The 27,520-nt window shown below is 34.7% G+C and overlaps 1 protein-coding gene across 3 annotated transcripts in view; it reads right to left on the reverse strand.

The window, feature by feature from the left end:
- LOC123312726 (neprilysin-1) overlaps window positions 1-27,520 on the reverse strand; it is a 59,770-nt gene that overhangs the window by 12,059 nt on the left and 20,191 nt on the right. The window contains exons 2-7 of one of the 3 annotated variants that reach the window (XM_044897176.1): window positions 25,467-25,761; window positions 15,556-15,603; window positions 15,341-15,502; window positions 13,640-13,723; window positions 6,341-6,546; window positions 943-1,122 (exon numbers count right to left, since the gene is read on the reverse strand). In XM_044897176.1, coding sequence (XP_044753111.1) covers window positions 943-1,122; window positions 6,341-6,546; window positions 13,640-13,723; window positions 15,341-15,502; window positions 15,556-15,603; window positions 25,467-25,746 — 960 coding nt within the window. In that variant the 5' untranslated portion in view covers window positions 25,747-25,761. Of the gene's footprint in view, window positions 1-942; window positions 1,123-6,340; window positions 6,547-13,639; window positions 13,724-15,340; window positions 15,503-15,555; window positions 15,613-25,466; window positions 25,762-27,520 lie in introns of those variants that run through there. The other 2 variants (XM_044897175.1, XM_044897177.1) reach the window with 2 other exon arrangements.

The following is a 27,520-nucleotide window of genomic DNA, read 5'->3' on the forward strand; positions in this document are numbered from 1 at the left end:
TCGAAATTCTTTTCACTCAGTATCGGAGTTAAAGACCTAATCAACTGATCAGAGTTGCCAACCAGAATTCATACATATCGAGAATTTAAAACATTAGGAATACAAAAAATTTATATTGGTTATAATTTCAGATGAAAAGTAGTATTTTGATAGAGAAAATATAGCAAAGGAGGTGAAATAAAGTTCCATTCCGATTGGAAGGGTGATACCTAACGTAAAAACTGGCAATGTAAAACTTTCTGACAGAATGACAATGGGTAAAGTTCGAATGAAGATAATTTAGAACGCCTTCAACTTTTGTGCGAAGAGTTTTGTTTATCTAATGAATAAGTCTCCGTATGTCCTGCGGATACTTTCACATGTTGACGAATTAGTGGATTTTAAAATTTAAAAAATGTATATCACGACACCGCTAATTTCTGGATTTAACGTTCATACATATATATCTCAGAAATTGTTTCAAGTCAAAATATGAAGAAAACTGGGAAAAGCACTGTATGACGGTTTTGAATTTGATCTTAGAAGTTGTCCCCTTGGAATCAAAAACTTTGACGTGTCTAAACGTTTTTATATATGTAATTCGGTTCTGCCAAACATCATCAGAGACGCTGTTTCGTTTTCAATGGCCCACTATGCATATTTTCGCACAATATTTTGCTTCAAACTCAGTGGAAATCATGAATTTTCTGTAGTTAGGTATGAAATAGTACACTAATAAAAATTAATTTTTTGAATGCTCTAATTATTGTTCTAAATGGAGTTGAATCTATATTGTATTTCGAATCAACAAAAATGTTTAATTTTCCAACCTCCTGAAAAAGGAGTTACCGACGCCTATGCGACGGCTAAGCCAAAGATCCTCGAACAACATTTAATTGAAATGGGTATTCATCTACCCAACAGATATGCAAACAATAAATTATCACTTCATGACATACTCACGTTTGCTAAAGCAATTTCCAAATTCAGGACATCCTTAAGCTCATCCGCGGCAGTGCTTTGATTAGCTCCGAGCACTACAGCTATATTCGTCATGTACGTGTGATAAGCATCCAAATCACCCTTGCTGATGGGTTTGAGATAATAATCTCGACTTGGAAGCGCCAGCTGCATCTGATCAATCTGAAAATAAATTGGATTGCCTCTTCATATGCACAGCGGGAATTCATTTATATGGCAAATTAGAAGCACATAATATAGCTGAAAATTGAACAGCGGTTTCATTATAATGTTGATACTCTCTGTACTCCTTTCTATATCCTCCCCTTTTACATAAAATATTGATTTCTGGTCCGTATACGTTTTCTTGACATTTCCATTCCAGATTATTATTGCTTATGTTACTATTTTTACGTTTCAATTTCAAATCCTATCCTCAACATTATTCTCAGCATTAAATGAGGAATATTTTGTTTGTAGTGAATCGATTGAATGCGAAAGGAGACTAGATGAATAGACAAGCATATACAGGGTGGGCTTTTTAAAACGAAACAGACGAAACAACCACCTTAATTGTTGAGGAAAGTAATCACCAATAATAATTATTTCGTTGTCTAATGTTGACAATTAACTGTTACCATCGTAACCACAGAATGAATTAGTCAAATAATTGATGATTTCACATAGCATGGTTAGCGGAATGACTGGTACTGTACGAAATTCAAAATTGAATATCTCGAAAATGAATGCATTAAATGAGAAAAAAATTAATATGCTGAATTCAGGATAAAAAGGCCTTTCAAATGAGGTATCACTCACCCTATCTTTTCTATTCAAAATTTAGGGGTTGGTGTTCAAGGGTTGAAGCGAGCGATATAGTTGTGAATTTGACCTCAAAAGTTGTCCCCCTGGAAACAAAAATCGATGTGTCCGAGCATTTTTTCGACATAAATTTATTCCGCCCGTTATCTCGTCTGTTTCGTTTTGAAAAGCCCACCTTTTATGCAGGTATATTTATGTTTTTCTATTGATGCTTTATTTTCTTTCATCAATTTACCCCCTTTTTAATCCTTCACTGTTACGGCTCAAGATAGGTGTGGGAATAAACTTAAGATTAGCCGGCTGAACTTAGGTTTATATTCGAAAACCGGCTAAAGTTCGATAAAATATTCATCTGCGTCAGGGCATTTCATCTTTAGCCGGCTAATGTGCACATTATCCGAAACGAAACGGCTAAAAATGTAGGTACCTATTTGATGTCTTTCGAATGGTCGGCTAGGAGAAGACGAACGCATGCGGCCACGTTTTTGTTTCAATTTTTAGAATTGAAATATGCAAAATAGCATCGAATGCTATTGTATTGAGGTTTCGTGACATAACGCCCATTGATTTAACATTTAATGAGTTATTTTCAACTGTTCAGGATATTGATGCTCTTCAAATCGAGCCTGAGTTTTTTAAAATCAATTCACATATACAGAAGTTAGATATACATTTTTCCACAGGACACTAGGAACATGTATAAGTCAATTGTCCTGTGAAAAACCAGAATATGACCTCAGAAGGAAATTTAATGTTAGACATTAGATATAAAGTATTTTTTCTGTGAACAAAAGTATATTTTCCATACAATACAATAATTGGGTTTATGGAAAAATTTTCTACGAAATAGAAACGATAGTTTCTAAAATGTTGCAATTTCATTCTAACCTCAATACTTTTGCAAAAAAAAAACAAAAAATTATGAACATGAAAATAGTTGAAAAAACTTTTTCTAGCTGATATTTCTTCCCAAGTCATTGAACACCTTTGATGAATCATTCGCGTCACATTTCTTGTCTTCATTCTCTCCTTTTGCTTATTCAATTCCCTTGCAAATTATGCATAATAACAAGATGACAGATAACCATTAACTCTACAGTTTTCCCTCACACTCAAAATAGCATGTTCGTCCCAAATTTTGTCATCAGGCGTTTAGATTTTTAGATTCGCTAATAAGAATGCGTTGAGTCACAAATAGAAACAAATATATTATGTTAATTCTCAATTTCTCAACTGCTTAACAGATTGCTTTTCTGATATTAAAAATGTGTAAAATTGATAAAAAAATGCATTGCATTAATTGTTTGATTATATTACTATTTCTTTAAATATTTTAGTGGCCCAAAAATTTGTGCCCCTCAAGCCTTGGCAATACTTTTTTTTTTCTATTAGCTTCTACATTTTTAGCCAATAGGCTTTGGTTACACATAAGTTTAGCCGGCTAAAGATAGAATAAACTAACATTAGCAAATACCCGAAGCTAAACCTAAGTTTAGCCGGCTAATCTTAAGTTTATGTTAACACCTATCTTTAGCCGTAACATATATACCAGTAAGTCAGGAGATCCACCTCGTACGTAGATTCGACTGTTCAGGCTGATTCGCCTCAGACGTGGCACACAGCCCTTTGAAGAGGGCTGTGCCTGCGACCTACGTGTCGAAATAATCCGTCGTTATTCGAATGGTAAAAAACGAAAGCCCCTCTATGTGTCCCATCGATGTAAAACGTCCCGTTCTGTGATCGGTGCCAATTTTCTCCGATCATCGATCGTCACATAGGTGACACTTGTGCTTCGTCACACAGGTGACACTTGTGACTTGTGCTGCGCCATGACAGCTGTTGATATTCTATGGATATTCTTTTTCTAGAATTTTGATTGGTCCACACTCACGTCCATAGAAAAGAGACAAGTATTAGCCGCATCATAGTTTCCTCTCTTTCTACAGAGCAGATACTTTCATGCGGGTATTGCATGGTGTTGATTTTAAGCCTAAATAAATGTTTCCTAAGAATGAAGAACACGCACTAGGGTACCTAACAGCAGGTTGGTATCGTATTTCACCACTATCGCCCAATAAAATAAAACATAATTTAAGCTTATGCGCTGATTAGAGTCGTTTCCGCCAAATCCTTCTCCTTGCCCAAAATTTTCAAGAGTTATCGACCGATCGAACACTGTTGCTGTTGACTCACCCAGTGTAGTATATAATGAGAATGAACCTTCATTTCCAAATTAGTCTAGCTACGCACATACAGTGTACGTATAGTAATCACCGCAAATATGTAATTTCGATCTCTCATCAGTAACGCCACCCCACATGCATAAATGTTTTGGATGTGATAAATTTGCCACATGTTCTAGGTGTACAAATAAGTTTCCGCGGTTTTTTATAAAAAATTAGGAATTTATTGTAAAGGAAAAGTACATTACGTTTTATTCAAAGTATTTTCCATCATTTGCCACTACTTTTCCCCATCTTTCTGGCAACATTCGGATACCCCGTCGAAAAAACTCTTCATCTTTTGACGCTATCCACAAATCTACCCAATTTTTGGTGTCTTCATATGATGTGAAGCGCTGCTCAGACAGACCATGTGCCATCGACCGGAACAGGTGATAATCAGAAGGGGCTAAGTCTGGTGAATACGGCGGGTGGGGTAAAACTTCCCAGTTGAGTGTTTCCAAGTATGTTTTTACCGGCGCCGCAACATGTGGACGAGCATTATCGTGTAAAAGAATAATTTTGTCGTGTCTGGAGTAGTAATGGGCGCGTTTTTCCTTAAGTGCCCGACTCAATCTCATCAATTGTGTTCGGTAGAGAGCTCCAGTAATGGTTTCGCTTGGTTTCAGCAATTCATAATACACGACACCAAGCTGATCCCACCAAATACACAGCATGAGTTTTTTCCATGAATATTCGGCTTAGCTGTCGATGTTGATGGTTCGCCGGGCTTAACCCATGACTTTCTCTTCTTGGGATTCTCGTAGTGAATCCATTTTTCGTCACCAGTGACTATACGATGCAAAAAACTCTTTTTTTATTCCTGGCAAGCAGCATTTCACTCATGCATAATCGGCGTTCAACGTCTCTCGGCTTTAGTTCATATGGAACCCAATTTCCTTGTTTTTGAATCATTCCTAACGATTTTAAACGATGTGAAATTGCTTGTTGAGTCACTTGTAGAGTAAGTGCAAGTTCTTTTTGCGTTTGGGACGAATCTTCCTCCAATAGTGCTTCTAATTCCATGTCTTCGTACACTTTCGGCCTTCCACTGCGTTCTTTGTCTTTAACGTCAAACTCACCGTTCTTAAACTTTTGAAACCATTCCTGACAACTTCTCTCACTTAAAGCAGCTTCACCATATGCTTCTAGAAGCAATCGATGCGCCTCAGCTGCAGATTTTTTCACATTAAAGAAGTAAATCAAAAGTTCCCGCAAATGATGCTTATTCGGAATAAAACTTGACATTTTTGCACGAAAAAAATTACGTGATGCTGATACGGAATCACTAGTACTTTAAGGTTATGGTGTTGCCAGATGACTAAACTTGGGATATTACGTTTTACATCTGACAATTTCTCCATAACCTTCTGGTGGGGCCATCTTTTGACAAACCGCGGAAACTTATTTGTACACCATAGAATATGCCGATTCTCATTATTGACACGAATCCAGAATCGGATAATCAGGTTATTCACTGATGAATATGTACTCACAATATTTAGAATATTCACGTATAACACGTTATTATGCTTTACAACCTACACCTTCTTATGAATGATTGATTTATTCTGCTTCCATGTCTTATTTCAGTTGCTAAAAATTTTAAAAACAAAGCTTACAAAACAAGGCTTCGACTCATTGTAACAGAAATTTTTTTTGCATTAAATGCTGAAAATACACTGAGTTATACCATTTCGGAATCTAAATGAAATAGGCATGTTTTTTTTTACTTTAGCATTCAGGTAACCATATTTTTTATATCAAGTAAGGTTAAGCTCAGGAAAAAGAAAATCAAAACTAGAAGTTTGAGTGAGATCTTTGCATGCGCTCCAACGCATCTATTCAGTAAAACTATCCAAAAAAAGGTTGAAAAAATTCCTTCCTTTGGAGTCTGGCCACCAAAAAGAGTGACAGAGGGTGTAATTTTTCTGAATTTTCCAAAATCTCTAATATCTGGATAACTAAACATATTTTTCTGAACCGCCACAACGTCCTCCACCACCACCCTCAGGTACCATATAACTATTCATTACGCTACTCCCTGTATATATCTCCTTCTGAAAGGTGATTTCAATTCTGTAATGAATAGAGGAAAACTTCATCAAGTGTTCCTGATGATGATAAAGAATTTGTTGAAACATTGACCTCAAAGCAGTAGTTTTCTTGTTCTTCTTGTAAATTTAATCTTTTCCAGTAACCAATTCACTATTCAGTAATCACACATGTCATAAGCATAAAAATATAATTATGCGGAGATATAGATAACGGAAGTAAAGCACAAGTAAATTATCCAATTGGCGTATTCTCAAAACAGCAATGACGAACCATATCAATAATTATGTTTGCTTACCTACCTGTATTATGTTAGCAGAACTATTTTTGTCATCTGGTCCAACCCATTGTTCAATCAATATACCCTCATTATAAACACCTCGAATTTTTCCCAAAAGGACTTCAATTCCATTTTTTGGGGCTGTCCAATTTTTTGTTGTCACAGGCCAACCTCCTAGGGATTCAAGGACTTTTCTCAGAGGAGTATCGCCGGTCTTACGGATCTGATCTAGAGAAATGATTAATGAAAACCAGAAACTTTAATCAAATTCGTTCTTTATGCATTTGTAACCAAAGATTATAGAACTCTATAATCTTTGTTTGTAACCATATCCAGTTCTTTGAAACGGGCCTGGCGATAGATTTCCTGCTCACTTTACTTTTTCGACTTGAAATTGAGACCTAATACTATAAAATTGAGAACTAACATATTGAAATCAGTAATAAGAATTAAATCAGATGCATACCACCCGCCGATATGAATATCAACTAGTTACGATCTGAATTGAACTAGCAAATTTTCCATCGTCAGGGCCGCTAAGTGGAGAACATTCTCCACCGAAGAAAAACAGATGCTGACCATGGTTTGGGACTCATTTCACCTCGTCAGAGGAACATAGCTTCTTTTCCGATGGAAAAACGTTTGGAATTGATGGACTCATTCAATACTGGCAGATGCTACTGAGTACTATCGAGTAATACCACACAGAAAGAGGAGTTAATCTTTGGTAATACAGAGCGTCATCCAGTATGAAACGAGAACGTATTCAATCTCCTTCAGATCGAAACCCAAACAAAGACAAAATATGCGCTATATTTCCTCTAATTCATTTCCACACTGTTTTAGGCGTGATCCTTTTCATAACTCAAATCAGTGTTCTATGCTCCGAGGAGGTTAAATGAGACCAAAACCACACATTGACTGATAGTGATTTGTTAGTTCGATTCAGTTCGTAACATTTGTTTATTTTATATCAGCGGATGTCATGTGTCGGAATTGATTTCCTTCATTATTCACCGTTTATGGCGAAATGCATTTATGATTATGATTTCCGTGGCAACGTACTGCCGACAATTCGAACGTTTTCCAACGTCCTCTCTTCCTACTGGATTATAGTGAAAATAGATACGATTCCTGCAATCTGAGAGTTTGGGCAAATAGATACGTGCCATCTTCACTCTGAGGGGCGTTAACCCTTCATGATTAAGAGATTTGCAACTCAATTGAAGTTTGGAGAAAACTTAAGTTTTTTGGTGTATCACACACCCACGTATACAATTTTGGATCACAATCCTATGCAAATACTTCATAGTGTTCGACCGATCTCCATATGTTCGGTAATTTTTTAAAATTTTGTTCCTGTTGCGTATTCATTTTTTACAATGTTGTAGAGTCCCGAAGAAGGCTAGTTATCACAGCAGAAACATCGATAAAAAATAAGCATATTTAACTGTAAATTCCCATTATTCCCCTTAAACCATTATCCTTATAATAGTATTGCGATAATGTAAAGTTGCTTTTTAATTGGGTCCATACTTTGTATACTCTAGGATATTAATCCATGTCTAATTTCAAAGCAAAATATTCATTTATGAGCAACGTAAACATTTTAAAAGAGGTTTTTGGTTGAGATACTCATAATACAACGTAGACAACTTTTGATGAACGTAGAATTCGTATATGCAAAAATATGCATCAGTTCAGCTGAGTCAAGAATGTATCTGCTTATGCTATCTGAATGAGGTTTGGTTTTGGTGGCCGGTGGTTAAGTATTGAAGATTAGTTAAAAATAGAAAAAGCGATTCTATGTCCGAAAACATGAATATTTCATGAAGTAATAATCTGAGAGCTGGCAACGAAAATCGGCAAGAGTTTTGAAAAGATTTGTAAAGATGTAACACCTAGCGGCGGAGTGCATTGATGTAGGTATATAAAATTACAACATACTCTACAATTATTTTGTAATGATTGAAAATTGTCTCTAAACCAGTTTATAGAACAGAAAACTTGAGAAAGTGGTCAGACCCAATTTTAGTGAAACACATTGGGTCATTACACCACAGAAGCTGCTGCCTTAATGATCTCGTTTCAAGAGATTTGTAGTGGCTGAAAATTAATTTATGGCTCAAATATGATATATTATTTGAGAATAAAATAGTCAGACGACATATCAATAGAACAGAGGCAGTCATCAATCACCCAAAGTGTCGATATTGTAATTTTACATAAATCAAAGAGCGTCTCCGCCAGATGTTCCACTACCTGACCTTGAGAGTGGGTGCTGACCATAGACCTAATAAAATTTACGCTTTCTTTTTGACCGTTTGAGCAGCTCCTGGGCAGCTCCGGTGCATCTCACTCGAGCACCGACGCGTTCTTTTTGATTGGGGCGTGAAGCACCGGAGCAGCTCGCGTTCCCTTCCCCTGCCCCCTCTTGCACCAACCGAAATGCTGGTGCACGTCGAGGGCTTGAAGCCCGTAAACAAACTTTTTGGTTATGTTTACATATGTCAACAAATATTAGAAGTCGTGTATTGTTGAAATTTGTGGATTAATACTATAAAAAGGCTGTAATACACCTTATGGACCACCTAAGATTGATTTTTTCGTCAATTGAAGCTGTCAGTTAGTTTTTTTATTGAGTAAATGAATAAAGAATCAATGTAAGATGGAATTAGAACTGAATGATTTTGAATGAAGATAGGATTCGTTCTTTCAGGTTTGAAGAGTGAACTAATCATTTTTTTCATGAATGCATAATTTTTAGAGATCGATCAAATGAATAAACGACAAGCTTCAGTTTAGTAGCGCCCATCAGTGAAAATGTAGCATTTCTTTTCAAATAAGTTGATATTTCACGAACTTGAATGCAATTTTCGTAAAATCAGAACACTCTTTACCTACTTTTACCAAAGAGGATTATTAACGAAGCTTTAAGAGATGAAATCATTGTTAAATAGTTTTTTCAAGTTTTATATCTACAGACATATCCAGTATTTCGTATGTTTTTACTCTCCATAGCAAAGAAAGGGTAATGTTTACCCGGTAAATCAAGTTTTTCAACCAAATATATGGCAATAGATTCTGAAAAAATAGTGAAACTTATTAATAATCAACGACTTTAACGTCAAACTGAAAACAAATAATCCAAAGAACCGCGGATCCGGACTTGTCTCTTGTCATTCTGCTCAACAGCTGATCATCCAACTCGCTGCGCGCAGTTGGCGCACTAATAACCGTTTTATTTGGAACAGCTCAGGGGCGAGAAGCCCGGAGCTGTACCGGTGCATGAAGCACCAAAAAGAAAGCGCCTGGACAGGCCCTGAGAGAGAGAGGTCACGAGTAGTACGTTAGAAAGAGATGGACATATGGTAGAAAATGTCAAAATCATATGTTTATTGTTTACTGTTCAGCTACCGTGTTTTCAATCGATATTTCATTCTCCTCACAAGCAATTTAGCAGAAAACTAGGTTTTTAGAATCGACTTCTACATGCTAATAAAGCGAAAGAGATTTATTTTTGGAAATAATAGACCAATAAAGGAGTTTCTTTGTTATTTCATGTACATATAAGACATGATTTACCAACAATCACAAGGAATAGGAAGTCTACTACCTATATTTCATAAGGCCACAGCAAGAATTTGTAGAGGTGAATTGAATTTCGAGATAATGGATATTATTGAATATTATAAAGAATGTTGTTTTAAACGAAGTAGTTACATATCTACCATCACATTCTATTTCAAGGCATGTCCGAAGAAAATACTAAACTCCAATCTGGATTTAATATTAGAAAGAGAAAAGATGTAAATCATGTTGATATTCAGTAAGCCCTGTGACATCGGCAAACTCAAAACTCAATATTTTCTGTTGATCAGTGTCACAGAAATCTAACACTGTAAAGCCACACGATAAAGAAATAGGAACAGTAAAATATTAATGCCAGGAGTGCCAGAGAAGAGAAACTAAACCACCTGATGGAGAACCTATCAAAATAATTGAAAAAAAAAATTATGAATGATTAATCATCATATAAATATTTCCGCAGCAGGAAATTTTGTATTATTTGTGAAAGTATCAATAAACATCCTACTTAAAATTATTGCCCTTTTCTCTATACCACACATGTTTTTGCTCAAGGAAGGTGAAATGCTAAAAAAAATTCACTTCAACGATTAATTTTTCTCTTTGTTGCCAGAACCCAAAGCAGGGGTCCTTTTATCTTAACAAATCACGAGTAATTTCAGTGTATATAAAATCAGACCCTGGCGAATGAGATAATATTGTTTTACACAACTCCCAAGTTTTTCTACATTAATAAAAACCAGAAAAAAAATTTTTCAGGTAGTATTTTTTTTTAATAAACTTTTTAGGGTTTTCACTCCCGATCTCTGAAATTATTATTTTATCAGCACTTGAAAGTTTCAAGTACGAGAAAAATATAGTTGATTTGATAACATTTTCGAAGTTGATTTCAGTACAAAAATTGCTACATATTAATAGAAAATCTATAAATCTACCGCCAACAACCCAAAAATGCAACATGGAGGATCAGCGGACTGGTAGAATTCCCGAGTTTACTCGATAACTTGGTTGAAGCGGCAACGTTGATTTATTCTCTACCAGCTACCAGCTACCAGCTTGACGTTTACTACCAGGGACTGTTGTTATCTCTCTTTTCTACCACCCCCCTCTCTCTCGTGGGTATTCCTCGATGCGGTGAACGGGAAAACCACGTGAAGGCCTGTCCATGTATTATTAGGTCTATGGTGCTGACTCATGTACATCACCAAAACTAACTAATATTTAAATATGGGCCATTTTAAAACTCTTGCCGATTTTCGTCGCCAGCTCTCGGACTATAATATAGGGACGAATATGTACTTCTTGTTAGATAATTTTGTGTTCGTACAGTTTGCTAGAACAGTCTCGTTGCCACCTGATTACATGTTGGTTTCACTCGACATTGTGTCATTGTTTACAAATGTTCCCAAACAGTTAGTTCAGGATATAATTAAAAAGAACTGGTCTGTTATTTCAGCATACACGGAGATACCCTTTAGGCTGTTTAATAACATTATTGTCCACATTTTTGAGACTAGTTACTTCACCTTCGATGGCATAATATATAAACAACTTGATGGGACAGCCATGGGTAATCCTGCCAGTCCGATTTTGGCTAATTTGGTTGTGAATGAGGTGATTTTTGTTGTGCTCAATACTTTGAGTTTTAGGGTGGAATTTTTGAAGCTATATGTCGACGATACTATTGCGGCTATTCCAAAAAACGCAACGAGCGAGCTATTGGATAAATTTAATGGTTTTCACCATAAGTTGAAATTCACCATGGAATTGGAAGTGGATCAAAAGATCAATTTTTTGGACTTGACAGTGATGAGAAATTCTAATGGTTCGATTTGCACCAACTGGTATACAAAACCAACTGCTTCCGGTAGAATATTGAATTATTTTTCGGAACATTCCACAGTGCAGAAGGTGGGCATTATCAAAAACCTTATGTTTCGGGCTTACTCTCTTTCTGATGTTGACTTTCATAGAATAAATGAGGTGGTGATCAAAAAATTGTTGAGGGACAACAACTATCCAATTAATTGGGTCAATAGGATAATGAATAACTATCGACATAGGTTGAATAATAGAACTCCAACAATATCAAGAGGAGAACAAACGGCGAAATCTAGTCATATTGCACTTCCTTACGTTAGAGGTTTGTCTGAGAATATTTGTAGGATTCTTCGAGATAAGATCCCGGAGGTCTCGTGTGCTTTCTATCCGGTCAGGAAGGTGGGTGAGATCTTTTCGAAAATTAAAGATTCGACTCCCAACATGTATAGATCCAACGTAGTATATAGGATTGAATGTGGCGGATGTGACAGGTGTTACATTGGAATGACTAAACAATACTTGAAAAACCGTTTATACCAACATGAATATGACTGTAGATTGAGCAACAAGTATAAGAATGACAAAACAGCGTTGGCGGATCACCATTTTCAAACAGGGCATTTATTTGGATTCGAAGACGTGAAAGTTGTAGACTTTGAGAGAAATTATTTCAAGCGATGTGTCTCTGAGATGATTAACATATACATGAACAACACCGTAAATTTGAGAACAGATATTCAAAACCTGAGTGCAATATATGCTAACGTGTTGGAAAATTATGGCTGAGTATGGTTGTCATAGGTATGCGGAAACTATGTTCGGAAACTCAGTCAATGAGGGGAAAATTGTTGAATACACTCTATCCACCTAATCAGTTGGTATTTCGTGTTGCCTAGTTCCAGGTGGAGGAGTTATTTTGGACTATTCTGCATGTGTTATCTTTCACTTCTTCATTTCGTTTTTGCCTGTATTGGAGTCTACGTTGTTCAAGGAACGCATTTACCTGAAAACTTCATTTTAATTCTTGTCATTCCAAAAACTATTCGACATAGCAGTTTTGTTACAAGAGTGAACTGGCGAGTGTGAGTTTTCTTTCTGGGTTGTGCAATGCTCAAGAGGTGCCTTTGAATGCCTGCATGGACCTAATCGAGATCAGGGTGGGTCTAGCATGAAATTTAATGAGGAAATTTATAAAACCCAATAAATAGGTGAGTCTCATACTTATCTATGAAATCTAAGATCAATGACTATTTTTAATTAATAAATATACATGTATTCTTTTATTGTTTCGACTTCTTGGGCGACTGTCATCTGGCTTAGTGAGGTTTTTATTCCTTATATAGTTATATCGTGTTTTTATTTTTTACAAAAAACTTTATATACTGATGATTTACTCAACCTGTTTTGTCGTTTGTTCTGTTCCTCTAATGAGATATCACTTAATATTATATTTTTGTGTATTTTTGTAGCCCTGATGAAGAATCAATAAAGATTCGAAACGTTGGCAATTTTAACAAGGGTTTTTTGTTTCCCGTTGATGTTTCACCAGTCCTCAAGCTGAGATTACCCATTGTTGACTAATTATAAGGACGAGATTTGATAACCAATAATTTTGTGTCAAAAATCACATGAATGAAAATTTTAACGAAATATCTCCTATCCTTTTAATTTAATTGACATATGACATCTCAGAAGGAGTATGAATGCATGTTTCTTCCCGAAATATTTAGAAAATGTTTTTTTACCTTCACTTAACATTCTTGATCTACATATGAAATATGAACAATAATTAATCATTGCTATCAATGACAATGCTACCAGTTCCGTTCGATAAACTATTCATCGTTTACTGCGATTAACATAAATTTATCAATGTATTCGTGAACATACTCGATGGTGAAAACATACTCACATATATCCATGCAGCTGTTGTAAAATAATTTTGCTTTCCTAGTCGCGTCATTGTCCTCCAAATTCATTGGCTTTTCTAACACTTCTGGAAACATAGAATGTTAATATTTTGTAATTATACCGAGAATTTCGAGAAATTATCTGATGTGTTCTAGAATTGTGGGATTATTTGTACATATCAGATAGAAAATTCAACTTCCCCTTTTGTATTCGAAACTTATTGTGTTAATAATATTATGCTTCGGTGAACCTAGTGGCCACTATATTTTTTTGTTTCTATAATAATATTCGAATATTTGCAATTTTTGCTCGATGTTAAACATATCGATGAAATTAAATGTCCCTCTTTGCACCAGCAAATGTCGGCCAGTAAATTTGATTGATGGAGCAGTTCCTCAAGTCGTGAAATTTCTATTGACGCTGTTTTATTGCCCAACAGTATTTGCATGCATGCTTTCACAGTTTTCACCTTTCGTTGGTATGTCAGCTACTTTGTAGATACCGCGTAGATTTGGGTGACTTGGGACGATTGTTAAATTCAACTTGTCATATTTTAAAAACGGTGACCTATTTTTATCTGAAAAACAGGTTCAAATATGCTTAATGACTCAGACAATTGATTAGGATACCATTGATTTCTCAACTCTCAAATGAAATAGGTGACTTTGGACGGTTTATAGTTCAAAAAAAATTATAATTCGTGCTTATATAGTTGAAATTCGGTAAGGAAATCATTGAAATCAAATGATAAATCCCTATTCCAGCCAAAGTAAATATGTTGAAACTCAAATGTAAAAAACTAAACAAAATAAGGGAACTTTGATTTCTTTGGAGATGTATTTGTGAGAATAACGTAAATAATAATATCCTGAGAAAAATCGATATATTTTTTGCGGCCAATGAGCCGCTTGTATTTATTTGGCATTGTCCCAATCCACCCTATGAAACAACAAAATAAATGAATGAGATCCGTGTTTCCGTTTGATTTGTACCTAAACAACCTTGTTTCATGACATATCTATAATATCCCACGTATCCAGAAAAAAAATTGCATATACTTGAAAGTATAAGGGCCATAAAAAACGCGCTTTTACTCTCCTGAATTCGTTAATTTTTCCCGTCGATTCAAAAGCACTGGTCACGATGAACTCAACAGGAATTAATTGTTAAACTAACCGAAAAGATGCTACACAATCTTATAAGTTTATTCCTTCACTCATAAATGGTAAGAAACAAAGAAATCTGCTGGAGGGGTAATTGTCCCAAGTTACAGGACTGTCCAAGTCACCCGAATCTACCGGTACATCTTTTTGGCTTCATAACCGTCAACCTATGACAGTTCGACACGAAATCACTTTTCCAGTAACATATTATTTCTCAAGAGTGAATATGTTCTCATTGAGTATTCAATTGAATACTTATGTTAATTCTTGTCCTCAAGAACATTTAAAGCCCTTGAGCATCACTCTTGCTAGTGGATAATTCTCTGCCTGTCTATAGCCTAAATATCGACTCCATATTTGAAAAATACCTCGCAAAACATTCGACTTCAGCTTGGACTGAACTTGATAATTAGGAATATACCACTTCGAATGTTATTGAACATTCAAGTGAATCTACAATTAGTGGTTCGCAGAGAGTTCATCAGAGTTGAGACTTTCTGAAATCAACTTACTTCTCCATGTATTATGTGCAACATTACCTTTCAGAATGAGTTGTAGCTGATCTGCCATCACTTCGAAAGTGCTGATTGAACTCCTATCTTCTGGTATCAAATGTTTTTTGTTCCACGTTCCACAGGCATACTGAAAAAAATTGTGGCATGGATCTACATTGTGGTCCATTGCTGATAGCAAAGAAGCGGCTAGAAAGCAGAATTTTTTTCAGTCTAATAAAAGGGTATAGTCTTAGATTTACCTGTTCTCACACATTCTTCTGTCAGGCATACAGGTCTTCTAGGGGAATCTGGAATTTCTGTTTAATCTTAGAATTCAGTTATAATATTAATAAAATATAAAAGTCGGACTTTTCCTTATATTATATCATCGTTACATCCGTCAACGAAGAGCAACAAATATTCACATAATTTTGGCATAAATGGATGAGTATCAAGGTTTCAAGCTACTTCTCAAACTCTGCGTACATAATGGAAGAAAAGTTGGATAAGATGAATAGTCGAATGTTAAAAAAAGAAGTGCGAAATAAAAAATTTAACACGTTGAGCGCCACAGCGGTCCATAAGGACCGCTGATAGACTTACTTGTAGGGCCACGTCGTTCCGTAGGGACCGCTGTTTTGGAATTTACGACTACTAACAATTCGAAAAAAATTGAGCAGGTGTTGTTATGGTTATAAAAAGGAGATTGGACTCGACAAATATCGATATTTTTGATATCACGCGATATTGCACTTTTAGGGAAAATCTGACCAAAGGGATTATTCATATGATATAAGAGCAAAACAAAATATCGACCGAAAAAATTTGGCCCAACAAGAAAGTATAGCGATATTTTGATGGCGCTTAACGTGTTTAAAGTACAAGTAGGTATACAGATTCGGAAAATACTGCTTAATGTATAGGATATTCAATGCACAGAGAGAGTAAATTGAAATGAATTTGTGAATAATTCTCGTTCCTTCCAGAATGCCATGAGCAACCAATCTCGGTCTAAGACGATAAAAAAGAAAAATTTGTATTCCTAGAGCAACGTTTCGGAGCTATATTTCGCCCTCCTCAGCCTACAATGAAAAAAAGAAATGAACAAAAAACTATCAATACGTAAATGATTATGTGGCTGGAACAATTCAGAAAACTCTTGAAAACACCATATGAAAAAGAAAACTTTTAAAATTACCTTCAGTTGAACTTTATAACAATTCACATGTTGAAAACCGACTAGATCACATTTCGTAAATAAGTTCACCGGTATTTCCTACCTGAGAAATCTTTCTTTCTCTTTTATTGCTAACTTCATGCTTCATCAAAAACTTTTTGCCACAAAAATACATCCTCATTAGAATTTCCTATTGTATTCTTTGGACCTGATATTTTGGACTTATACATCTGCAACTGTGGAAGCCCTTCGTTGTTTGAAACCATTTTCAGCTTGTTGGGCTCTTTTTCGACCTAATTTATTTGCGATATAGTAAATACAGAAGTTTACGCGTTACTTTTTTCTGACTCTATAATATTACTAATCACAGTACAAGTTTAGTTCAATATCGAATTATTTATTGAGTATCTAGTTAAACTTGTTTGCTTCTTCCTTGAATACGAGTATGCCATCCGAATTCCTAAGGAAACTATAAAAGAAACATTTTATTCTTTTCCGATCCAATTTAAAATTTAAAAGGTTGTGCTATTCTCTGTAGAGTGGAAAGACAAAATCCCTTCGGAACTTCTCCATTCGAAACAATCCGAAGTCAACAAAGTTACGCTCTTCCAGTTCGTTGGGTCAAATTAAACAGTAAACAAAGAATAAAGTCGAGCTCGAAGCCACCGGAGCATATATACATGGGGGATTATGTGATGTCTCTTTTCCCCAAGTTCCTGCTTTATGTATGCCTAATGAAGGGAAATCGGGGAAAGTGACAAATCTGCGCTTGTTCCACAAACGTTTAATTAGTGAAAACTTGTTGTTGAGGGTTGTTGAGTTTTCTTTGTAAATAGAAACCCTAACTTTTTGTGAAGGAAATGGATAGGCATTTCTGTTCCTGAAGATGATTTGGTCATTATTGATGGTTTGGTTCATCAAAGCTTCCTTATTTTGAAATTGTTGAGAATCTACGTGCGGAAGGAATATATGAAAAATATGATGTATTCGAATTGAAAAATTCGAATTGAGACGTTTTACTGGCTTCGTTTTTGACTTCTTCACAATAATAATACTGAATGACGCGAGTAGTGCATTGCCGTAAGGTAAATGGATGAACTTACGACAGATTTTTCTTATAAGGCTTTTAGTATTGCTGAAAGTTCGATAAGAACGCTTATCTACTAGGATGTATTATGTATTGATATCTAGTTAGCCTAGACCAGTTCCATGCATAAAAGAAATATTGCGTTACCATAGCAACGAACAATAACTCATTTGAAGTGTCAGTGTGAAGTTATTTGGGGTCAAAAAATTAAACCAGAGTTACGCTATAAATTTAAAAAAAGAAGATATCAACCGAAATTGTGAAAATCGAAAAATTGGAATATCGAGCCATTATCAAGTATGTACCTGTATTTTAAGGGGTTCAGATGTAAGCAGATTTACGAAAATATGCCCAATACCCTTGGTGATCAATGTCCTTCGTATGCGAACGTAAAAAATTGGACAGCAAGCTTCAAAAGAGGTAAATTTGAAAACGATGTAGACTTCCTAAACCGAATTGTTACTATGGATGAGGCTTGGGTACATTTCTACGGTCCAGAAACAAAGCAACAACCGATGGAATGGCGACACTCTGGTTCTCCAAGACCTAAGAAGTTTCGTGTCCAAAAACGTGCTGGAAAAGTTCTTGCTTGCAGTTTTTTGGGATTGCTATGGAGTAATCATGATTGATTTTTTGGATAAGGGTAGAACAATAACCGGAGATTACTATTCAACATTACTGACCACTCTACGAGAAAAAATTAAAGAGAAAAGACGCGGAAAGCTATCCAAAGATGTTTTGTTTTTGCAGGACAACGCCCCTGCACACAAATCTTATGTTGTTATGCAAAAAATTTGTGATTTAGGGTTTGAATTTCTATAACAACCCCCTTATTCACCAGATTTGGCTCAATCCGACTATCATCTCTTTCCTCAACTCAAAAAAAGTTTAAAAGGTCGTTAATTTTCTTCCAATGAGGAGGTTTTAAAAGCTGTGGAGATCTGGTTTGCAGAGCCAGAAGAAACATTTTTTTTTGAAAGGTCTAGAGACGTTGCAGGTTATGAGGAGAATATGTTGAGTTAAGAAAATATTTTGACATTGAAATTTTGTTTGGTTCTATAGTAGGCTAAGAATTTTTCATTATATCCTCGTAAGCATTCTATGTAGATTAATATTCACGCTCAAAAAATATTGGACTTGAGGCACCTATAAGGTAGCGCTGATTTATACCTCGGAACCCAAGGAACATTTTTATGATAAAATTAATTTCGGCGGCATTCATTTTTTGTACTTTATTTGACAATACTCACCAAGAAAATTTGAGGTTTATTTCCAATTTCCGTCATTTAGTTTGTTTATAAATGAATAAATAATAGGAATCACCAATCTGATAAGCAGTTAGAGAATTGAATTTGAGCAAAAACGCAGCATAAAATCTGGAAAATCAATAATTTTCTAGTAATTTTCGATTGAGACCTGAGATCTTTTATTGGAAAAAGTCACGTTTTTGAAGGGGCTCTCACAAATTACTCAAAAACTCTGGATTTCATCGAAAAACTTGTTATATACAAAATTGTAGCGAATTGAAAAATGAAACGAACTATAATAAGTTTTTTGTGAACTCATCTGTGACTCATCACTCATCTATGTTGTTGCAGACTACTGAATTTTATATGTTCAACATCAAATAGCAGAAGAACAAAGACAAATTCAGAACAAATATATAGGACCTTTCTTGAAATACTTTGGAGCGTCAAAATTAGCTTTACTAGAAATGAGTTGTGCTGATATTGACGGAGTTTTAATATTCGTAACATTAGTATTGTTTTTTTTTCAGCGTAAAAATACCCCACCATTACCACCAGAATCAAAATTAGACGCAATCCTTCTTCACTTCTTATCACTTGAGTACTGTTAAAGTTATCCAGAAATTTGGAGCATCTTAGGTGCCTGGTTAAAGAAAAAAGAAAAAGTTGAAGTCAAGTGAGAAGAAACTTTTGGAATTCCAAAATGTTAAGCTATTTTTGAATTACTCAAAAACTAGTTCATATAAGAGAACATAGCAGGAAGTCAAAAACTAAGTATTCAATTCACTACGAAACGGCTTTTTTATTATTTATGTAGCATCAAAAATTACTGAGCTATGAACGTTTGAAGTTTGAATGTTATACATTAAGAGTTCGCTTCTGCCATGCATTTGAGATAATAATTTTAAAAGTGATTGAAGGGATCTTATAGCTACAAGAATTCTCAACAAAATGGTCCAAACTTGGGTGGCATACCTCGAAAACTAATCGAGTTGCGGGTTGAAGCAAGTGGAAAGCAAATTCCACTCTCATTCTACCATTTCGCTTATTTGAGTGATGGGTGTTTGCCATTTATGTAGTGAAATATCCTTAGATGCCATGACATCACGTAGTATTTCCATCTTGCAAATTGCTTTTTCCGAGAGATGAAAATTATACCGTGATATTAGAAACAAAATTTCGTTATCCAATTGAATCTTGAGCGAAATGATTGCACCCTCGATGGAGTAGCGAAATTACGTGAAGAAGGAAAAAAAGGGAAAATGTGGATGAGTTTCCATGCTCATCTTCTACAGTTAATGAAAAATGGCAACGGAAACGAGTCTTCCAATTCCAATCTGATTCCGCTCTCTGATTGAACCTTTATTAATTTCGATCTGAAACATTATTGCGTCGATTCGTCCTTATAGTAAAAGTTGATAAATTTTGAACATTTCATTCATTTATTGTGTGATCCTGAACTTATGTTCGATTTATATGTGTCCATCATTTAATGAATTTGACATTTTCATCCATCTTGTTCTTGTAACTAGAAAGGAGTGAGATTGGCACTCATGAAATGTCGTTAATTTCAGAAAGATTGTGAATTAAGAGGATGTCGAAGAGTTTCCTTTTATTGGGAGGCCCAAAAAGGTGATGGCTTTTGAGACCTACATTTTAGGTCGAACGAAAACAAAAAGTTACTACAGGATTTTCGATTAATGTCATCTTAGAATAAGTTCCAGAAAATTAATTTTTCTATTTTTCGTTTGACTTGACTTAGGTATACATTGTGTATACTCGATTCACTTTTATTTTAGGACTCGGTTGGTCATGGAAATTTGACACATTTCACACTGTATAGTACGAAAATGTGGGGTTATGACGCTTGTCAAAACATTTGTGGGTTTCAAATCAGCGCTATGTTGTCCGTTCTACGTAAAAGTCTCAGTAATTACGTATTTTATCAAAATGTGGAATCACTTCGGGAAATATGAAGTCGAAAATATGTGACGAACATAACTGACGTTTATACAAACCGATTGAAGGCATACCAAATAGTTCATTGCATGGAAAATACAAGAGTTACGAGTTCACTTTTTAAATATCTATTTTTGCTATATGGAGGAAAATTGAATTGTTGACATATAATATGGAGTAGCTTGAGGAGAGTTAATGTTGGATATCTTATTTGGCCAAAGGTTGAAAACGTAACACAGTTGTAGATTTCAAAAAAGTCAAACCGAAAGCATCTCTCGAAAGAATTTACGATAATAACGATAATTACAAGAATGTTAAATTCTTCAAAAAAAAATCATCTTGCATCAGTGGAATCATTTTGTACAATGGAAGTTTCAAGGCAAGAGGAACTTCATCTTTAAGCAAAAATATCATATGAAAATAGGACACAACTGGCTCGTATTCATGGTTGTTTATTTTTATTACTTTGATATAATGATGATAATAATAATTATATATTTATTGATCCCTTAAGATATTTACAATGTATAGGAAAAGTCAAATGAAAAATAGAAATATTTATTTTCTGGAACTTATTCTACTTGACATTAAACGAAAATCCTGTAGTAACTTTTCGCTTTCGTTCACCCTAAAATGCAATTCTCAAATGCCACCACTTTTTTTGGTCTCCTAATAGAAGGAAATTCTTTGTCATCCTCTTCATTCACAATATTTCTGACTGTGGAAACATTCAGCTTAAATATATAAGTCATTTAGATTCAGATGAAACAATAATAATTTACTTACATTGAATATGTTCGCTACCCTATGATGTATTGGAATATCAGGATTAACGGTTAACTACTATTTGAATTCTAAATGGCACTTCCTGAAACCCAGTCTTCCCTCTTTTTCAATCACTTTCAGCGTTTTCGTAATAAAAATCGATAGAAGTTGTGGCAACGGCGTTATGACATTAACGATATATTTCATGAGTGCCAACTTTACTCCGTTCTAGTTACAAAAACTTATTTCATGGCCAACCGAGTGCTAAAATAAAAGTGAATGGAGTACATGTCTTAGGGGAATAATAATAGATATATTATTATTACATCGAACAGCCATAAATACGAGCCAGTTGTCCTGTCAATTTTTAATTTATGTGAAATACTTAATTGTTCTCTCGTCTTAGAACTTCCTTTAATTATTTTGACTTCCATTGATGCAAGGTGATTTTCATTGAAGAATTTAACATTCTTGTAATTATCCGTTAATTCCTTTTAGAGAAGTATGCATCAGATGCATTTCACCTTTGGGTTGATTTTTTTCAAAATTCTACAACTGATGTAACGTGTTCAACAGATTAATAAATAGTAGGGGAGACTAGGGAGCATTGATACATGGGGAGGCTTGATACAGGCATATATCCGCGATCTGTAGCCGTTTTCAAAAGTATTATACTAGTGAACACTATTCTTTGGCAGAGGGCATTGCGTGACGTTAATCTGTAGGGCTAACAGTAGTTTGTTTGTGAAATATTCAACGAAGAGTGTTTCGAGGTGAGAAATTGTAAGTTTTTACTCAAGTTACCTAAGGGTTTTATGATCATGCATTAATTCTTCGGCATAAACAAACATTTCACTGGGAAATATGCATAAATCTACTCAATTTACAGTTTTATTCGCTTTTCAAAATATATGAGTGTAAGATGAAAACAAAAATCACTTTAATAATTGCTTTCAGGGAGGTTTGAGACATTTGTCGTGGGGGGGCCTGATACATGTATCACCTTCAAAAAATATTCCGTAGCTAGTTGGATAGGCCTACATGAAGGCGTTTTCACCACCAACATATTAAAGGGATTTTTAACAACTGGAATTTATCCGTACAATCCCCATGTATTAACGATGCCGACTTTTCGTGTGCGGAAGTGACTAACCGACCATTTCCTGATTTTTCTACACCTATGGGACCAAAGCAAGCCAGTATCATTGCTGACCTACCTACTGAGCTGAATAATCCTCTCGATTACTCTCCCAGTACATCGTATCAATCCTCCCATATGTGGGGAGGCTTGAGACAGTTTGCATGTTTTTATGTTCAACGTTCTGTACAGAATAAGAAGTTTATGTTTTGAGACTTCTATATTTATTTTGTTGAACGATTAATTGAAGAATTATATAATATAAGAAAAGTCCTGTTTCTTCATATAATTCAGTTTCCAGAATAAAAATTCCAAAAAACGTATCAACCCTCCCCAGTCTCCCCTATTATATTCTTCCATAGCAAAAATGAATATATTTGAAAACTGATCTCTTGTACTTTCCATGCAAATAACTAGAATTGGAATACCTTTAATCAGTTTGTATGAACGTATAGAATGTTCATCACATATTTTCGACTGATATGACGTGATAAAATACAATTTTCCATGACCAACTGAGTGTTTTTATGAAAATGAATAGAGTAAACTTCGTTTAGTCTGATATTAGGGAGGTGCGGATGTTTTCGGACAATAACACAATGATTTGCCCCGCAGCTACTTCAAACTAGCTAATTATAATACGCCCTTCTAAAATCAAATGCCGATTTTATAAATGCGATCAAACCGATAAAATTGAGCTCAATTATTTTTTATGTGTCATCCGTTTACTTTTAGCTGCTATAGTTCTCGAGATATGGTCAGTAGACAACGATTTCTGACCATAATGTACACAATTCAGAATTGATACTGCTTATTCAATTTTTTTTTCGAACGTTTCAATCAAATAATTGAGATGAATTAGATCCATTTCATTCTATTTTGAACAATTATGTACATTATTAAGAAAAAACAATCAAACCAAACAAACATTTTTCAGGATGGGATTTAAATCGGCCTAATTCCAGTCAATTATTTCACTAAAACGAAACAATATCCAAGCAATATCAATTTTGAATTATGTACCAACAGGGCGTTTATTTATTTTCTTCAAATTACAATAAGTACTTGCAAAATGAAAAATGGGTTGGTTTGCAACTATAAAAAGTGGAACCAATGTATTCAATCATAAATTAGTGATTTCAAAATAATAATGGGTTCATTGGGTTCAATATTTCTAATAATTATTACTGGTTATATAACCAGTTTCCGGTATCAAAGTTCTCAAAATCACTACACATTTAGGTTAAAAATTGGTACAGTAAAATTGTCTGCCCAGAAATGTATAAGGCAAAAGTTTCATTTACGTTTTTTGTTCTCTTTTCGAATGTGCAAACGAATTTTCAAAATTTACAGTACAGGGTGTTTTTTCAAGGATACGATCGTTTCAAAATTTTATTTAATCCGGACCTGGATTTTTCTTGTGATTATCCGCTTTTACATTTTCGAAGTCGAAGAATGTGGAAATATCGTACATTGCCTGAATTTTAAAAAACTTGTCACAGGGTGTTTCAAGTGTTGTGTAAAAAATTTGGATCGAGTTCTGCCCATAACTTTCGTTTTTCAAAGGAGGACCCTATTTGTTATGATTGTTTTATTCATTTAAATTCTGTACTTTACTTTTTTCTTCAAATATGTAAGTGAATTCAGAAAATAGGTCTGTCACTTGTGGATTAATGGAAAACTTTCTTCTATGACCTATGACGATAGATTATTGATATGAAACAGATTTTATGAATAGTACTCTACGTACGACATAAATTCAGAAAATCCTAAATATCACAGGAATTATTCATTTTAAGAACATTGACATATATTAGAACACTACCTATCATTACGTTATCATAAAAAATTCGTGTTCTAATTTGAAAAACGAAAGTTATGAGCAAATGTTGATCCAAATTTTTGACACAACATTTGGAACACCCTGTGGCAAGTTTTTCAAAATTCAGGAAATGTACAGGGTGGACAAAATTGGAGATACCTGAACTAGAACTTTTTCAACCCAACTAGATAGATGATTGAGGAAAATGAATGGCACATTACGTTTTTCTTTTTTCGAGAAACTTATAATGCCATCAACTTCAACTGCATTCCACTATCTCCTTTTGTTTTCGAATTATAGATAGGCCAAAATTGAAATTTGGCCGATTTCAACTTTGATTATTATCTCCGTTTCTGTTTGTGCTAGGATGGAAATCAAAACATTATGGAGACACTTTTTTGATAGAAATCCATTGGCGTACTAGGATTTTTTCCAACAGGTTTATTTGCTGAGCTATAATATGAAGTAGTGTTTTTTTGTATGAAAATAGTATAGTTTAACATGACTTGGAAAGAATCGCATTTTGTTTCCCGTTTCAGAAACATATACATCGCCCTCAGTCTTTCTAAGTCTTTTCAAATTACTGCTTCATAAGAAAAAACACATCTTTATGTTGAAGCTCAGCATATATACCTGTTAAAAAAAATCATACTACACCACTGGATTGCTATAAAAAAAGTCTCTGTATAATGTTTTCGTTTCAACATTGTAGCATAAATAGAAACGGAGATAATGACCAAAGTTGAAATTTTAAGGGGCCAATAAGTCGAAGAAGATAGAGGAATGCAGTTGATTTCATTATTAGTTTCTCGAAAAATGATGACCGTTAATGTCAAATGTTTTTTCCTCTATCTGGTTGGGTTGAAAAAGTTGTAGTTCAGGTATCACCAATTTTGCCCACCCCCTACAATATTCCCACATTCCCACATTTTCGATATTTTTTTGACACAGATTTTTTTAGATGGCGAATACTTACTTTTACAATTTATGGTGTTAACCACCACTAAGGCAAGAGTCACTATTCCACAAACTATAAGAAACGCGGGCACAATAATCAGAAGATATGTCCTCTTGAGTGTTTCTTTTTCGTTTGCTACAATTGTTTTAGTTCTTTCACCAGAAACAGTGACAACAGATGCTTTGATATTGCTGCCCACTATACATTTGCTATCGCTTATAGAACTAAGGTAGCCATTGTAGGATTTCTGCGATGTGGAATCGGTGCTCAGAACTTTGCCATCAGGAGTGTTATTCATTTTGACGTGGAGTCACTGAAACAAAGATAATTCCCTTCAATGAAATTATTCTCGCTATTAGGTGATAGCTAATATGGTTGAAACTGTAGACTATTCAGTCAAAATTTTGACACGTTTAACTGAATAATTTATTTTTCTACACAAGTGTGCGCTTTCACCTCTTTTGCGGTAAAAGCGCTTTCATAGGCGTGCGGGATATAAATAGCAGAGGTTTTTCCCGCACTCAAATATTTATAGAGCACAGAACATAAACATCATATAGAGTAAATTAAATTCTGTTCTATCTCTATGCACCGAACGCCAACGATGAGATATAACCATGGTAACGACATGCAGAATTACGTCTATCATTATTTTATGGATTAATAATATCAAAGCTGTATTATGGCATGAATACTTTTCAAAAATATATCACATAGACAAATCGCTATCAATCGCTTGTCATATCGCGATGTGAAGCTTTCAAAAACTATTCATAATCAGTGACGTCACTCAGAATATAATACACACACCGGCAAATTTAAAGGAACGGAGATATACTTTCGTACATGAATCATGAAAGGTATTTTTGCCTTATTTGGTTTTTGTGCTGCCTAGATCTAGAAGCCATCTAATTCTTACACAATTGTGTAAGACCCTTTTACCCCTGTACCCTGCAATTGAAGGTAAAAGGAGCTCATGAGCATTATGTTTTTCCATCAGAGCGTGTTTAAGTTTGAAATTGTAGTTTGCGAACGCTGCGTTGCTTTTTTCAAGTTTTCGAAATTTTTCTTAAGGATTATAAATAACAAACTACGTTAAATATTTGAGACAGTTTATATTTCTCCGAACAAAGAAAAATTAAAAAAAACTCTTACAACTACAAAAACTACAAGGGAAAAGGGGGTTCATTTCATTGAAATGAGCTCGTTCTTTCACTGTATAGTTTTTTTTAAGTGAAGATATCTCATTAACCAGCCCGTTTTATCTAGTTTGGAAGCTGAGAGGTGATAATATATGAAAAATACTATCCATCCTGAATATAATCCCACTTTTGGCCAAAAATGCGATGAGCTCCTTTTAACCCTGTACCCTTCAATTGTCATTCATTTTGCACATTTTTATCAAGTTAGTATACGTCAAAGCCAAATCAAAGCTAAAATATCTGTCGATTGGTACATTACATTTGAAACGCGTATTTTCTCAAAATAGAATTTCCTAGTTTTTTCGTAAGTAATTGTGTGAGTTTAGTTGGTTTTTATTGGTTTTTGACTGTGAAACTGTAAATAATGAGTGATTTAGCACCCACTGAAATCGCTAGGGCAGTAGCAATGATCGAAAATTGCCGATCTTACAGTGATGTTGTCAACATGTGTGGGAAATCAAAATCGACGATTTTTCTCAAAGTAAGCAAACTTTTGAGCCACAGTGCTTATCGATCTCAACAACAACATGATAACCACGCATCAGTCAGTAGACTTTTGAACCATAGTGTAAATACTGCTATGAGTACGACAGGACTGTCTTTAATTATTTTCTTGATAATTTTATTTTTTGTTTCTTAAGTACTAAAATTCATGAAATAGAAATATATAGAGATTATAATTTTTTTAGTCCCTCACTTTTTCGCTTCGGATTTGAGCACTCTAATCCGTAGGCTCTTACTGTGAATAAAGTGTAAGAGGTTTTTTGAATTTCTTTCTCGTTTTTTCCTATCCTTTAATGAGTAACTGGTTACTCATTACGTTACGCACTGATATATCTATGGGAGATGATTACCCAACTTAAGGGTCCT

This window comes from Coccinella septempunctata, chromosome 5, assembly GCF_907165205.1.
Source record: "Coccinella septempunctata chromosome 5, icCocSept1.1, whole genome shotgun sequence".
Classification (NCBI taxonomy): Eukaryota; Metazoa; Arthropoda; class Insecta; order Coleoptera; family Coccinellidae; genus Coccinella; species Coccinella septempunctata.